The sequence below is a fragment of the Amia ocellicauda genome, chromosome 4 (assembly GCF_036373705.1).
Source record: "Amia ocellicauda isolate fAmiCal2 chromosome 4, fAmiCal2.hap1, whole genome shotgun sequence".
Taxonomy (NCBI): domain Eukaryota; kingdom Metazoa; phylum Chordata; class Actinopteri; order Amiiformes; family Amiidae; genus Amia; species Amia ocellicauda.
This window is the reverse complement of record NC_089853.1, coordinates 36,895,383-36,911,673: the sequence shown is the minus strand read 5'-3', so window position 1 is coordinate 36,911,673 and position 16,291 is coordinate 36,895,383. Positions and strand designations below refer to the sequence as shown.

Here is a 16,291-nt window from a genome sequence, read left to right as displayed (position 1 = left end):
AGGTCACAAAAAGATATCAGAGTATTTTAAGAAGTTACCATAGTTTCTCCAGAGTTTCATCATCTGTGTGGAGAGGTTTACTAGCACCAGACCGGATCCTAAAATACATGCAGGAGTCCCTTTTCTTTATATTTCTTTAAGCAAGCCTTCCAGAGTGAACAGTCCAATGGAATGGACACCTTATTGGACAATGCCAGCCTCCCAGATGCAGATGAGGCCGCCGAGCACAAACAGCCTCACTAGCAATTAGGCGGAAACAAGTTAATAATTCCCAGCTTACCCACTGTTAGCTCTTAATTCCGTTTAATTTGCTTTCAGCACAAAGTGCCAACCAAACACACTGCTGGGCTTCCCACACAAGAGTCTCTTTGAGAAGGGGGATTACTTCAGGCATGCAGCCGGTGTCATGCCCTGGCACCCCGTCGCTCTGGAGCTGCAGGGAACCAGAGCTGTGGCGGGGCTGCTGAGGCGAGAGGCTTCGGCAATTAGGCTTGGCAAAGGCGACGGGGGGAATTAGAGAGGGGATACTCTCCGGGTTGTGTGGAGGTTAGCCCCCCCGCTACCATCGCCACCTATGTGCTTCTCAGGTTTCCGAGTCGTTTCTCATGAGACACAGTTGCAGTAAGTTTGGGCAAAGCCAGCAGGCTCGTGTCATGCTGTTGAAGGCCCTTTTGCATCTTGAATCTAACAGCCTCCTTGAGAATGATGACTTTGGTATCTCCAGTGCTGTGAACGTGACCTGAAACTCGATTTGACTGCATCGGGAACGTTAAAGAGATACCTCAGCTTTAGACCTTTTCAAGACAGAGACAGTGAGGGAGACAGTTTAGCAGGGGAAGTCTCAAAATTAAAGAGAAAATACTTAGTATGAGGGCGTAGCAGTAAAGACAGAGATAAGACATCTTTGAGGTATCAGAAGTGAATTCCAGCCTTTTGTTATTTTTAGAGAGTCTGAAAACACATGCAAGGGGTGAAAATACATGATGCATCATTTGTGGCAGAGTTGGAAACCGATAGAAGGGAAGTGACTAAACTGTTTTCATGCAAATGGAAAAATTGTTACTTATAAGATACAGCTTAAAAAAATTAATCAGTCATGTATGGTGTTGGTTCCATCATGATGTCTGGCTGATTTATCTATTCAGGGATAAGAAACCTTTAGTGTAATTGCATACCATTTCAATAGAGAAAACTACTAAGACTGACATGGTATGTAGACTCCGCATATATAACCTTGCATTTTAGCAGAATTGCAACCATGCATAGCACACACTCAAGTCAATGAGTGAATTTCTACAGAAGTTAAGGACAAAAGTGTTGGATTAGCTGTTGCAATACCAATTGCAAAACACCTGTTTGGCAACATTAAAACCGAAAGAGCAAGTGATTAGTATAGTAATGTATTTAACAAGGAAATGGAAATTCCCCAAAATCCATACTTTTAACCAGCTTTGAAGTTTCAAAGTTTCAAAAAAGAGATCATATTTCTTTATTAGTACCTAAAATAAGTTTTGATGTGATTGCATAACTGAATCTTCCTACCTATTATTTTAATTGTATTTTTAATTTCATACTTCATACTTCAAACTCATGCATTATATATCATGACCTGGTCCACAAAAAATACCCTGAACTGGACAGTTGTATGGATGCTTCTCAAACATGTACACTTTTGGATATGACTCACATGTGTGGAATTGCTCTCAATAAAACTGACTTATTTCTATGTGCCTTGTCACTGGGGGATCTAAATATGTTTTGGAGAACTTTGTCATTACCTAATATATTCCAGTAGTCTCCGTGAACCTACATTTTGATGTTAAAACCAACTTCAAGCAGCAATTTTATTTTTATTTGAGTTTGTTGTTTGTATTTATATATGGATTGACACTCTAATCATTTAGATCTAACTGCCATTTGCGAGTTGTATCCCAGAGATGGCGGAAAATAACAGCAGGGATCTTCTGAGTTAGAGAGAGAGAGCTGAAAAGAAATAGAAAGCTATGTGATTGTCTATCTTGAGGCATATTTTAAACTAGCAGAGCAGAACAGTTATACATTGAAATCCATGTAATTGCTATAAATATTTCTAAGTGTAGGCCTGAGGTTGTGATACGTTTTTATTTAATAGAAGCCAGCAGTTTCTGCAGAGAGTCTGGGAAGGGCTGTGGAGTGAATTTTGCACTACTTCACAGCCAGAGCTGGTCTGAAAGTCCCTGCGTGTGGTGGTTATTATTTTTGACAGGCAGGCAGACCAGAGGCGGTAAATGATAATCCAGGCAGTGTTTACGGTGGTATGACTCTTGAGCAGCACCACAGCAGCCAAGCCACAGACAATGTGTGGTGTGTGGGTTGTTGTTTTTTTTTAAATCTGACACACTTGTTTTGTTTTTGTAGACTACTTATGAAAGTGTAGGCCTAACTGGCAAACGAGTTGCTTTACAGTGGACTTCTCAAGACTTGTTCTTAGAGATGATCCCTCAGAGATGAAGGACTAGATTATCTTAATCCCTTCAGACAGTAAATGGATTGTTGACAAGATTAAGTATTTTAACTTTCTAATTAAAACTGAAATGTGTTTTGCTGACACTTTGTCAACTATCAGACCGAATCCCCATTTAAAGTTAATCTATTTTATCCCATATTTTGGTTTCTGATTATCTAACTACATTTTTACATTTTACAGTCAGCTCAGATTGAGTTAATGGATTCTGATTCATTCAACATACAGTTGTTGAGTAAAATAATTTCTAACACCTTTTTGTGCTACTCTTCTCAGATTTAAAGAAATGTTGTATAGGTTTGCATCAACCAAACGATTATTATTATAATTTTTTTTTTTTTCCTTTCTGAAGGTAAAATAAAACATTCTAACATTTATAAAACAGGAGGCCTTGCTTGTTTGGTCACTGGTCCCACAATAGATTAGTTAATTATTGAAGGAATCCAAACCGTCACCTTTGGCTTGACGGCTCATTATTTATTCTGTATAGCCACAATTATGTTTCTATAAATATTTGCCTACTATCTTCAATCTTGCTTTTGATTCCAGCTTGTCATCTGGGGTCCTCATTTCATTGTTGAGTGTCATATAGTTCTTTGAGTTGACTTGTTGAATCTGATACCCCTGCAATCTCTCCGTCTTCGCACAATCTTTTGGACAACCTTTCAGTCCTATTCAGAGTTATTTCTGGTGGCTCTTATTTTCTGAACTTTTTCCACAGCAGATTTAAAGGGGCCGAGTGTGAATGCAAGCTTTATGGAATATTTCCTCTAAGTCTCTTCAAAGTTACTGATGTCATGGTCTGGCTACATATATCAATTTCGGGTGTCTTATCCAATGATTAGTTGGCAGGACCTGAAATAATAAGCCTATCTGTTCTGTTGAGAAAACGATTCCAAAATCACAATCGCTACTCACTTTCTGTAATCAGATTTTAAATTCCAGCTGTTGTGTCTGAGCCCTCTCTTGCCTGTGCCAGTTTTTTTTGTAAGTAGTCCCTCTGCAATAGGCCCCTCACTCCCAGTGTGATGACTTACTGATTTTTAGTTGCTTGTCCTTCATGCCTGGTTTTCCATCTAAACACAATTTCATTCTATTGTGCTGTGATTTTCAAATCTTCACTAAACTGTGGCCCACTCCTTGAGTTCTAACCATTAGTTAATCCTGTGGCATGATTCTATTACCACAAGCCACAAACAAATCCCACGCGTTCTTCTCTAACATCTAGCATACACTGCTTTGCTAAACTTGCACTCTAATTGCTTGGCCAGCTAACCACCCACTGTCAATTCCCCAGGTCTAACCATTAGATAGCACTTCAGCTTATTATGCTCCTTGCGTTCTTGATTGTTTTCCTCCTTGCTCCCTTTCCCGTAGCCCTAGCCTTTAACCCTACATCTTGACAGCACTTAGCTTTCACCGTCCAGGATGTAGGAAGTCTCTTACTGTAATTGTATAAATTGTAAATTGGAATCTGTAAAATGTATTTTGAATTGTTTTAGCTAAGTTGAACTTGTAATGATTGATGCCTTGTACTTCTCTGTATTTTTGCACTTATGTTGTAAGTCGCCCTGGATAAGGGCGTCTGCCAAGAAATAATAATAATAATAATAATAATAATAATAATAATAATAATAATAATAATTAGCCCAGAGGTCAGAGGAACGGTTTCACTGTCTGTGCACTGAGAACAAAAGCAGCCCCAGTGCTGTCTGTTAACCTATAGATGGCAGCATAACTTAATTTATTTTGGATTTTTAAATTTTTGTATTCGTTTTAACAAGTCTCAGAGGAAAAAGGAAAATTTTGAACATTTTATAGATAATTTCAGTATGTCTTACTTTTGCTAAAGATATCTTGTGAAACGGAAATAAATACATCCCCAGTTGGCATATCGGACAATTATCATCATGCTGTTGCCTATTTAGTAGTGGAAAAAGACTGGTATAGTCACCTTCATGCCCAGCAGCCTGCAAACTTAAAAGGGCACAGACTGTGGATGATGCTCAAGAAAAAAATAGGCTAACTATTTCCAATGATGTATTCATCTGCATGGATACCAATACTGTATGTGTTTTCCAGTGGCAATCCAAGAGCAAATCCCACAGAGCAAATTTTCACAAGCAAATATATATGAAGTTAAGAGAAAGGGGTTAAGATTAGATTTAAGGACTCTAAACCCTTTCTATAATGAAATATAAATATATAGGTGATATAAACCAATAAACTGTCTAGATAATGTACCATGGAACTTCATCTTGGGATTTTCCTCAGATAGAATACAGAAAACACACAAAATCAATTACATCAGCAGTGATCAAGACTTGTCCCTGAGGCTATGCAGCTTCTAAACATTTATATTTGGCCCCAAGCACATCTATCATGACTGCTAGGTAATAGTGTTGCAAAAGGCAATGCCAGTTTAAAGATAACGATGCACACACTGACATAAAATTATGAATACAAGTAAATGTGTGTGTGTATGTATGATATATAAAATCTATCATCACCATCAGCCTATATCAATCCACTGCTGGATGAAGGCCGTGTTTATTTATTATCATTGTAATAATTTACTTTTCACCATTCCTAATAAAAAGAGATAAATGCATTTAATGGATAATATTGCTTTCCTTTATAGTTATTTTTTCATTATCACCATTTAACAATATCAATAATTACTAATTACATAGTATTTAGTAATAATATTAGTAGTATTTTTGTAAAAGTTTAGATTTTATGTAAGATTATGGTTCACAAGAACATTTCTTAATCATATTTTAAATAATCAGACATACGGTAGCTTTTACTTAATATATTTCATTTGAAGGTTATTGCATACATTACTGTATTTGCACAAACTGGGATCTTTTTAGAATGTCTCATTAATTGTATTGTATATAAAGCTTATTTCATTGTAGAAGACGTGACTTAAAAAAGCAAAAATCAAGGGCTTCTATCCTGCCTATATTGTTTTATTATTAAGGATATTGTACTCTCCTTGGCAGCAAATACATGAAATCCCTCCCATATTAAAGCTTACTAAGAATGAAGAAATGTACTTAAAAATGATTATTTTTTGTAGCAGGATGCAGTTATAAAATATTTGGAATGTTTGACGTGCCACGACATAAAGAGCTTCTACAATTTTGTGTAATGTGACACAGTTAAATATACAAGAATGAGATTATCTAATCATGCTTGATGACTGATGGTCCGGGGATAATGGATACAATTTTATTTTAAACTGACAGAAATGCAATGAGGCATCATAGTTCATCGTATTCAATAGATCCCACATCATAGTCCTGCACTAGCCCCTCCATTATTGCAATAATGTTTCTTGGACCCAGCCTCACTGTTTAAACCATAAAATCATCACCATCACTCACAATTTTGTGCTTGGTAACCATGCAATTCCTCTGGTGAACTCTGGGAACTGAAAGCTGCTCATCCTGCATTCTTTGTAAACCTCTTTGCGTGCTAAAATGTTGCAAAAAGAAAGCTCTTCTTTTTAAAGGCCTAGAATGATCATTTTAAATGTGTTGAATTTTTCTAATCACTGATACCATACAGATTTTACATGCAATTAAAATATGTATTGTATTGATGCAGGATTAACATTATTTAGTGCTTTGTTCACAAAGTTTATTTTGTTAGCTTATGAACACTTGCCTTTGAGTAAAATTGTGAAAGTAACACACATGGCATATTGATGTTCTTGTTATTTGAGTCTTCACTGATCTTGTTTTTTAAATATGGTCTGTTTAAAACAAATGCTAAATGCTTGAAAAAAACGTGAAGCCTTGTTTTTGGTAAAGCTAATTAGGCTAAATCTGCAATGTTATCTGTGAACTCTTGTTCCCCCTCAGTGATCACTCACTTCAAGTATTTAACTACAAGCAATTACTGTTCCTACATTCAGTAATACCCAGTTGTAGTGAATTATTTTTTATTAAGAGTGTTTGCCTACAGGGTTTGCATCAGACAAGATGCTTATGAGTAAATGCTCAAAACCAAGGTGTGTGACCACAGTTTGGTACTGTGCTGCAATATTGTAGTGGGGAAACGGATGCATTTGCATATATGTAAGGCATTATAGTATGCGTTGCAACAATTCAGACTTTGCTATTGTAAAAAGGTTGTTAAAAATATAATGGGCTGATACCTAAGACTGCTATTTAGTGTTTTTCTTGGTTCATCGTCACAAGACGTGTGTACATGTTTAATCTCCCCATATATTGTACCAGTTTATCTTTCTTTAAATGTCCATGCAAATACTGGATGGCTCTCAATTAATGAACACATATTCTCTCTTTAATAATCATTTTTAAATATTGTAGTTGAATATTTTGCCAGTGAAGGAAAAAGACAGCCACAGCATCTAATAGCTGTTCCTGTGACACCAGTGAGTTTTGTACTGCCGATGCAAAAGGTTATGAGTGACGGGCACAAATCTGTGTCACAGTGCCTGAGAACAGGGCGAAGAGCAGATTAGACTATGCGTGTTATTACAGCTGTAGAGACTGGGTATAAGCCAGAATTGCACTGCTAGTCACAACCCACAACATTAACATCTAACAATGGCTGAAGTCTACATATCTGTGGCTATAATGCCATGATATATGTGAAGAAACCTAAAACTAAACTTAATCTACCACCAGTGAAACTCAAAGTGATTTAAATGGTTTTCATTCAGTACATGCACATGACCTAATGTATTTGGAAAGTGCTTTCATATTTTGTTTGTTTGTTTTTGAGTACTTACATGTCTTATCTTGAACTACTTATTATTGTATTATTCAAAATCTTGTGCAGAAATGAAAGACCTATATATATATAAACTTGAGAAATCTACGGTTACATTTTTATTCATATTGGAATTTTCAATTAAAAAAAATTGTATTAGTTTTATGGTATTTCTATTATACCATGCTTTTACTTTGCTTTATGTTAAAATACTGTTTTATAAAGTACTTTAATGGGTATTGATGAACTGAGGGATTAAGTTTGGATTAACTGGTTTGTTAGACCACAGAGTAAGCTCTCCCTTTGTGAAAAAATAATGTACAAAATGCAATAATTATTTAAAGACATTTACCATTTCATTTATTAAAAGGAACATTTTTCTAGGCTATGTGCCAGCATAATTGTTGGTACATTAGGTGCGGGGAAACCAGGTGTCTTTCACTGTCCTGTCTTCCACAGAAGACCAGGTCATTTTTATGGTCTAGGCTTGATGCCAGTCAAAACATAAGTCATCATGAGTTATAGAGAATCAACTCAAGCCTAACCTGCAAAGAAAAATGTACAGCTTCAGACTTTCTACCTTGGATCATTTGGTAAGGAGTGGACATTAGCCTGCAGGGCTAAATACGGCCTTTAGCAGGTACAGGGTCTTTTTAGTTGAATTACTGAGGGTCCCTCTTTCTTTTTGCAGACAGCTGCATTGGTAATTTCCAATTCAGTATTTTTTTGAATATTAGGTAGAGAAACTGGAAATGTTTATTTATTTTTTAGGTTCTGGTACACAATGGAATGTGCAATGGCAAATTGTTATTCTTTGATTGCACAGTCTCTGGCAAACAGATACACATCTAGAGCTGAAAGCCTGCGTCTCATTGGAAACCTTTCTCTTTATTTTCCAGATCTCAAAAATTGAGCACCTCTCTCACCTATCAGAGCTGCGTGTACTAAACCTCGCTGGAAACAGCATTGGCTGTGTGGAGAATCTCAAGGGATTGGACTCCCTGACCGAACTCAATCTGAGACGCAACTGCATCACTACTGTGGTAAGGAAAACCCCTTTTCTTTATCATTGCAATGTAATGACATACTAATATTATAAATCGGCTTGTCATAGTGTTTCCTCTTTAGACTCAGGAACCAGCTCCTCTGGTTTGATGTGGTCGATGTCTTTCATGATTTTGAAGACTTGAATCAAGTCCCCACGTAGTCTCCTCTGTTCCAGGGTGAAAAGGTTTAGTTCCCTCAGTCTCTCAGTAGGACGTTCCCTTCAGACCTGGAATAAGTCTGGTTGCTCTTCTCTGAACTGCCTCTAGAGCAGCGATATCTTTCTTGAAGTGTAGAGCCCAGAACTGTACACAGTATCCAGATGAGCTCTAACTAGTGCATTGTACAGTCTGAACATTTCTGCCCTTGTTCTCAATTCTACACTTTTGACAATATACCCTATCATTCTGTTTGCCTTTTTTATTGCTTCCCCACATTGCTTGGATGGAGAAAGTGAGGAGTCCACATAGACTCCTAGGTCTTTCTCATGCGTTACTTCATCTAGATCTGTACCTCCCATAGTGTAATTATAGTGGACATGTTTGTTACCTGCATGTATTACCTTGCACTTGTCCACATTGAATTTCATTTGCCAGGTGTCGGCCCACAACTGAATATTATCTAAGTCCCTTTGAATAGCCTGTGCTGCCAAGATTGTATCTGCTGAGCCACCTATTTTAGTATCATCTGCAAATGTGACAAGTTTGCTAACTATCCCAGAGTCCAGATCATTAATATAGATTAGAAAAAGCAAAGGCCCAAGTACTGATCCCTGTGGAACTCCACTAACAACCTCACTCCAGTTAGAAGCAACTCCACTAATCGACACCCTCTGCTTCCTATACATCAACCAGTTCATAATCCATCTACTTACATTACCCTGAATGCCTACAGCTTCCAATTTGAGGATCAGTCTTTGGTGTGGATCCTTATCAAAAACTTTTTGGAAATCATATCATATGCTTTCACGTGATCTACAGCTGCAGTTGCATGTTCAAAAAATTCTAATAAATTAGTAAGACATGATCTGCCTCGTCTAAACACGTTGACTATCTCCAAGAATATGGTTTTCATTAAGATGCTCCTCTATTTTCTGTCTAATCATTTTTTCCAACATTTTACAAGTGATGCAGGTGAGGACTGATTGGTCTGTAATTTCCTGGCTCAGTTTTGTCCCCTTTCTTGTGGATTGGTATGACATTTGCTGTCTTCCAGTCAGTGGGAACATCCCCTGTTCTAAGTGTCTCTATTTCTCAATAGATCAAAGCCAAAAATGATCTGAAGTTTAAAAAAATTATACAGTTTATTGGAGTTTTGTGTCTCTTCTTCACATGGTGACAGATATTCATGGCTATTGCGCAAAAATGTGTATTTGCAATATTCAAAACCCTGTTTTGCTCAGCACAATCCATTCAACCTTTAATTGTTTGTAAGGCGCAAAATGGTGGGAGTAGCTGAAATAAAGCGTGATTCCTGCTATATTCGTAGCTCTTTGCCGCGCAAAAAGCAGGTCTGTGATGCGCAAAATAAAGCGTTGAAAAGGATGGCGTTAACTCTGTGGTTTATATTTATGGCGTTTATATATGGTTATATGTGCTGAACCAGAACAAGTTCCTAACGGTCTTTTTTGACTGAATGGCAATACATACATACATACATACATACAGACATTTGGACAGTAATGCTGCACTGTACACCCAGCAACAACAACCCTCTCCACCACCATCATCAAAACACCACATGAGGGAATATCTTTTGGAAGAATGGTGTCCATCCCTCCAGTAGAGTCCAGAGACTCGTAGAATCTGTGCCAAGAGCATTGAAGCTGTTCTGGCGGCTCGTGGTGCCCAACACCTTACTGAGACACTTTATGTTGTTTTTTCCTTGAATTTGTCACCTGTTTACACACACACACACACACACACACACACACACACACACACACACACACACACACACACACACACACACACACACACACACACACACACACACACACACACACATACTTGTTCTTATTTCTTCTTATTTCCTAATTTATACATGTAACTTCACTTCCAAACTCCATTGGCACAGTGGTTAAGGAACAGCACTGTGAGCCTGATGTTGTGGGTTTGATTCCCAAAGTGGGGGTGTAGTTTCTTTATTTTCTTTCCCTTTTTTAAATTATATATATTTATTCCTGAAGTTAAACATTATCAAAGTAGAACAAACAATTATAAGGCAATTAATAAGGCTTTTGCACAGCTTCTCTTAATTACAATTTTGTTTCAATAACACGGTTCAGGGAACGTTAACTCCTAGCAAATGTAAGACAAAACAAGGAAAATGAACTCACTGATATCCAATTAGAGTGGATCATTAATCGAATTCAGCCGAACTAAATGTAAGAAATCAATAGCAATACATTAATAATAATCATCCATTAGCTTTGTCAGAAGGACTATAAGCTTTATATTTTTATTAAAAAAAAACTCACTTTCTTCATAACTGAATAGCTTACTTACGTAAATCACCAAGGATATTGCAGCTACACAGCACTGCAGTAGGTGCTGAACACATTAATGTTGGACACACAGCAGTAACATAATAACATTGTTTGATTATGTGATGACCTACATGCATACAGACAATTATTGGTATTGGGTAATATTTATTACTATTATGTCCACAGTATTGTATTTATACTGCAATACTACCTCATTGTTTGCAATGTCAGGACAATGGCATAGAGGTGAGCACTACTATATTACAGAGGAAGTCTGCATTCAGGATATGTCCTTACTTGAGTGCACTGCACAGTGTGGACTGATGCCCGTGTGTGTGTTTGTGTGTGATGGGAACCGCACATGTAATTGCTGAAGCCATTCTCTCGTATAGTGAGGGAAGAAAGTATTTGATCCCCTGCTGATTTTGTACGTTTGCCCACTGACAAAGAAATGATCAGTCTATAATTTTAATGGTAGGTGTATTTTAACAGTGAGAGACAGAATAACAGCAAAAAAATCCAGAAAAACGCATTTCAAAAAAGTTCTAAATTGATTTTCATGTTAATTAAATACTTTTCCCCCCCACTGTATGAATATACAAATAATAGAATGTTTTAAACCTCACACACTAGTACAGAAACATGGCACCTGTCCAGCACACTGACTTCATTCATCCTCATAGCGCAATTGTATTTTAATTGTGTGAAAGCCCTAATTAGACTGAATATACCAATTTTTGCGTGCTATTTGCAGCGTGCATTGATCCAATAAATGTGCAAAGCTGACTCAAACAGTGGGAATAACAGCGCACTGTGGACTGGTGCGGGGAGGTTTGCGAGGTGCAAACAGATTTGCACGACACAGGAAAAAAATACTACATTCCAATGTCGTGGAAAGATTTTCGTCATGTTTAAAAATCTCTCTCTTTTTGGGCTAGTCACATTTTTCTTTTTTTTTCTGCACATTATTGTACACGGAAATTGCATGAACTTTGAATATCGGGCCCATGGTCAGGTTTCTAAAGAAATAAAAGCAACGCCATGGTTGATTTATTACTACTTTCAGTTTTGCTGCCAACAGTTTAACAGGAAAACAAGATACTTAAATATCTTGTGTGAACAGCATATTTATTATTATAAAACAGGGGATTATGTGTGGGTCACTGGTCCAACTTCCTGGGCTCCCTCATTTTGCTCTTGTCCTCCGCAGTGGTGGATTGAGCTACCCAAGAGCATTGAAAGTGCAAAGGGACCTATCAGCTCTTGATGCCTCCATAAGATGCATCTGTTTAGAGTATACCTGTAGATAATACCTTCATTTCATTCACTCTAATGTGTAGATTAATTAATGTCCCTTTTAATGTTCTGCTAGAACATTGTATGCAAGTCTTTAACCAAATAAACCTGCTTAGATAAAGGCGTGTACTAAATAACTGAATTATTATTGATTCAAAGTAAATAAAACTCCTGGGCATTTATAATAATACATATATAGTGAGAATTTGTAGGGTTTACCAGAGACAGAAATACAATAAACATCTTGTTACCATATGGCTAATGGCTAAAATTCAGATGTCTGTAAAGCATCCTATCCAGCAAATTGGAATATCTTTTTAATTTGCAGGCATTTCTTCCAGTTTTTTGTTTTTTTCTCCCAGATACTAGACTAATTCTTTGATTAATTCATTTCACTTGCCATAGCCTGGAGTGTAATTTCCACCATCACTCAGTATGAAATCAGATCTTTCTGTATACGGTATAGAGTTTGTCGATTAATGATCTACACACGGCTAGCTGCCAAGATTAAATGTTTCTTTCATGCTTTTTTGTTGTTTTAAGCCAAACATTTGGTTCCCTCCGTACCTCCACCCCCCCAAATATAATTAAAATTAATAATGTGCAAATTGCCAGGGTTCAAAAGCTAAGTAACTCAACAGCACAGAATGAATTGATTGCAGTTTTGAGTGATAATGGAAAAGGTGAAAATAGTATATTAGTCAAGCATAGGCAAGCCTCCTACTAAAGCTGTCAACTTTTGATAGGTAAAAATAAAGTTCACCAGTCTTTTTTGGATTTTCTGTTTTTTAACCACAGAACAGAACACTCACCCAGAATTCCTCTGTTGTGTTGGTACAGCCCAGACCATATTTTCACTACTCAAAGAGACTGTTCTTGTTTAGTCCTGTTTACTTGTGAATAGTGTGAAACAACAATGAAAAATATATACCAGTGTTTGGGATATATGATAACAATGCTATAGGTCCAGCTATTCAGAGGAACATCATTTAAACACAGTAAATAGAAGCAATTAGTAGTTAAGTTTTATTGGCAATATCTATGGCCTGCGTTGCAAAGGATCAACCAGAACTATATCACCTCACACACAACTACAACACAATTGTAATTGTTGAGGAACCGATACAATAAATCACAAAACACAAATGGCAGACTTAGATGTAGCTTTGGCCTTCCAGACAATCTGTCTATCTTTCAGTTAGTTTCCTCCGTCTACCTCCACAACATTTATCAGAATTACGATCACCTATAGTTTGATTATAGTCTGACTTTCATTAAAATAAACACCGACCTTTCTTTTAGTTTCCCTCACCCCTTTACAGGAGTATAGATACACAAACTTTATATTTTATATCCATGGTAACTAATCATACAATTCATAAGGGATAGTTGTCAAGACTTTCTCTCTTTGCACGTTTTTTAAGTTAGTTTTTCAGATGACTACATTATTTTTACCAAATGTATATGAGACCCATAAGTGACTCTGTTATAGCTGTGTCACAATGGTATGTTACTTAATTACAGATTAATAAATACACAGGGGAAACAAAATGCTATTAGGTCAATTTATGGTAAATGTCTCAAACCTTCCAAAATGGGTATGTTACAGTGCAACTGCATTAAAAAGCTTGATTCTAGCTGGAGTGATTTATCAATTGTCTACATATAACATACAGCACACAACTGAAGGGGCTCTTTCCTTGTTCAAATTGGATCTAACTGTAAACGAATGAATTGTGATGGGTATAGAGAGTAGCCTATACTTAATCTGTCTGTGAGGAACTCAGCATCTGCAAAAAATAATCTTCATCCTTCTTGGGTCCCAGTAGTCACAGTGCGTCTTGGACTTTTTTCAGATGTTCTTTTTCCAAGTCATGTTTCCAACATTGTAGATGAGGTACATAAGATATCTCTAATAGACATACTTCAGAAAGGACTAAAGGCCTACGGTCTTAATAATTGTATTAATCATTTAGGAGCTTAAAGATCCACAAGCTTCATCAAGACTGTTGAAAAGACTCAGTGCTTCAGTATCAATAAAATGACTAGTTACTTTGCTGCTTGCCTCCACACGTTTCCAGGCCTGCTCACTGAGTTCAGTCTGACTTTAAATTAAGGGTTGACTTTATATGTCCCTTTTAGAATTGTGAAAGCTCTATGTTCCAATCTAAAACAAAAGAGTTGAGGTAACCTATTTTATTTATTTTATTACAAAATATATACTAAAATATATATTTATTTATTCTTAGCGAAAACATATTCAAACACCGTTGCGTGGGTTACCACAGAGAAGGTGGTACTTTCCAGAACAGAAGCTCTTTATTTATCCTCAGTGTTCACTCACAAAGGGCTTTTTTTTAAGTAGGAAGCATTATCTAGTACAGTGACCCTCACAGGAAACAGTGATTGAATGGAAGAAACCGCGTACAACGTGGACAGGACCCTCACACAAACATGGCTACCTAGACAAAAACACCAGCAAATAAGTTGTTACTGGAGAGGACAGGGAAACTAAACTAAACTAAACAAACAAGAAAACAGCCATGAATGGAAAATAAGTAAAATTATCCCCTTATCCCCTAGAGTCCAAATCTACAATTTTCAATACGGAACCCATTCAAATCCATGACTGAGAGCTTGTGGGATGACTTAGGCCAGTTTGACATACCGGTGTTATATACTGAGAGATTTATTTAGATGTCAGTGCTACATGACTTCCTATACTCATTGTACAGTAATATATGTTTTACATCATGTGTGTAATGGTTTCATTTAGCCATTATAGCATATAATCAATCATGGCTTAATCTGAGTTCGTATTTTATGTCTGAGTATCTGGAAAGCATTGCTCAATTGTCTCTTTTCCAAGAACAACCTGAACCATTTATAGTTGGAGAATTTAAAATGTTTCTTAAGTAACAGCTGAAGAATGAGAAGGGTAGCTTTAAAATCAACTTTTCAGATGGGGGGGGGGCGGGGGCGGGGGCGGGGGCAGGTTGAAAGATCTCAAGTCTATAAATTGTGTGTCACACAGGAAATTCAATAGCTTGAGTGCTCAATAAAGCAGCTAAGAAAAGTTATGTCATTAACAGAGACGCATTGCAAATCATGCATTAGACGTGGTCCTGATGCCCTGGTGCTACAGCCTGCACTGTGCGTTGGCTGGATGGGAATTGGCCGTGCTTCTGACAAGCTGGAATAGTGTTGTTTCAAGCTCCTTTAGGGCTTTCATCTACTGCCACATTAAAAAAGACTAAATTTTTCCCCCTACTCATTCATCCCTGAAAATCTCTTTGAATATTTATTAAAACATGCTGTGAAGTCATTGTGCTTGAATGCCTTTAGGCCTGGCTGTTACAATTTTCCTGTCAGAGAAATACCATTTTTATTTGCTAAGGTTAGTTTTTTATTTTATTTTTATGTTTTCTTTCCTTGAGTGAAGTGACAAACAAAATTTCAGTCTGTTTTTTCAAGATACCACCAACATAGCGGGGCTGCTACAATTTTTCACTAGTTATTCTCCTTATTCTTGATTCTACTTTTATTGAACCTGTGCTCCCTGGTCAGAGTTGAAAGTGAAAGGTCTTGTGTTTCCTCAACCTAGATGCTGTGGTTATATATTGATACTGGCGCAATTGTTAATTTCTAAACTAGAATAATATTCCTAGTGTCCTATCTCAATTTAAAGGCTCTTATTATTGCCCCTGTACTGCCACTACACAGTCTGCCAGTCTGTCATGCTCTTTCTGTCTCAGGGCTTTGAGAAAACATATCTCCCTTCTTAGCTTTATTTTTCTGGGTTGCATTGATAAAGATGCATCCATCTCCTTTTTGTTTGAAACCAGGATCTCAGTAGTATTCTTTCTTTTTCACCTGGGTTTTTCTGCATTATGTTGCTTTGCGAGCCAAGTATTTCATTTCCTGCAAATAAATAATGCATCATTTAAAAGTTTCCTTGGTTAGTCTTTAATTTTGTCCCACTGCTGGTAAATGAACAGACAAACAAACTAAAATATATAATGAATAACCTTCCCTGGAAAAAGGCTGGAAATAAGAGACATGGGAATTGAACATGGCATAGTTTGAACTTGCCACTGTCTGCATTCACAGTGTTATTTGATCTGAAGGGCTTGATGTTACCTATGAACCTTAATCTAGTATGATGATATCTCAGGTTTTGTCAATGGAAAATGTGTGCCTCGTAATTAGAT

The 16,291-nt window shown here is 36.9% G+C and overlaps 1 protein-coding gene across 1 annotated transcript in view; it reads left to right on the top strand.

Annotated features, from left to right (window-relative positions):
- The window catches only part of lrrc49 (leucine rich repeat containing 49), a 106,242-nt gene that overhangs the window by 13,808 nt on the left and 76,143 nt on the right, over window positions 1-16,291 (top strand). The window contains exon 8 of the mRNA XM_066702009.1: window positions 8,152-8,295. Within this exon, the coding sequence (XP_066558106.1) occupies window positions 8,152-8,295 (144 nt within the window). The remainder of the gene's footprint in view (window positions 1-8,151; window positions 8,296-16,291) is intronic.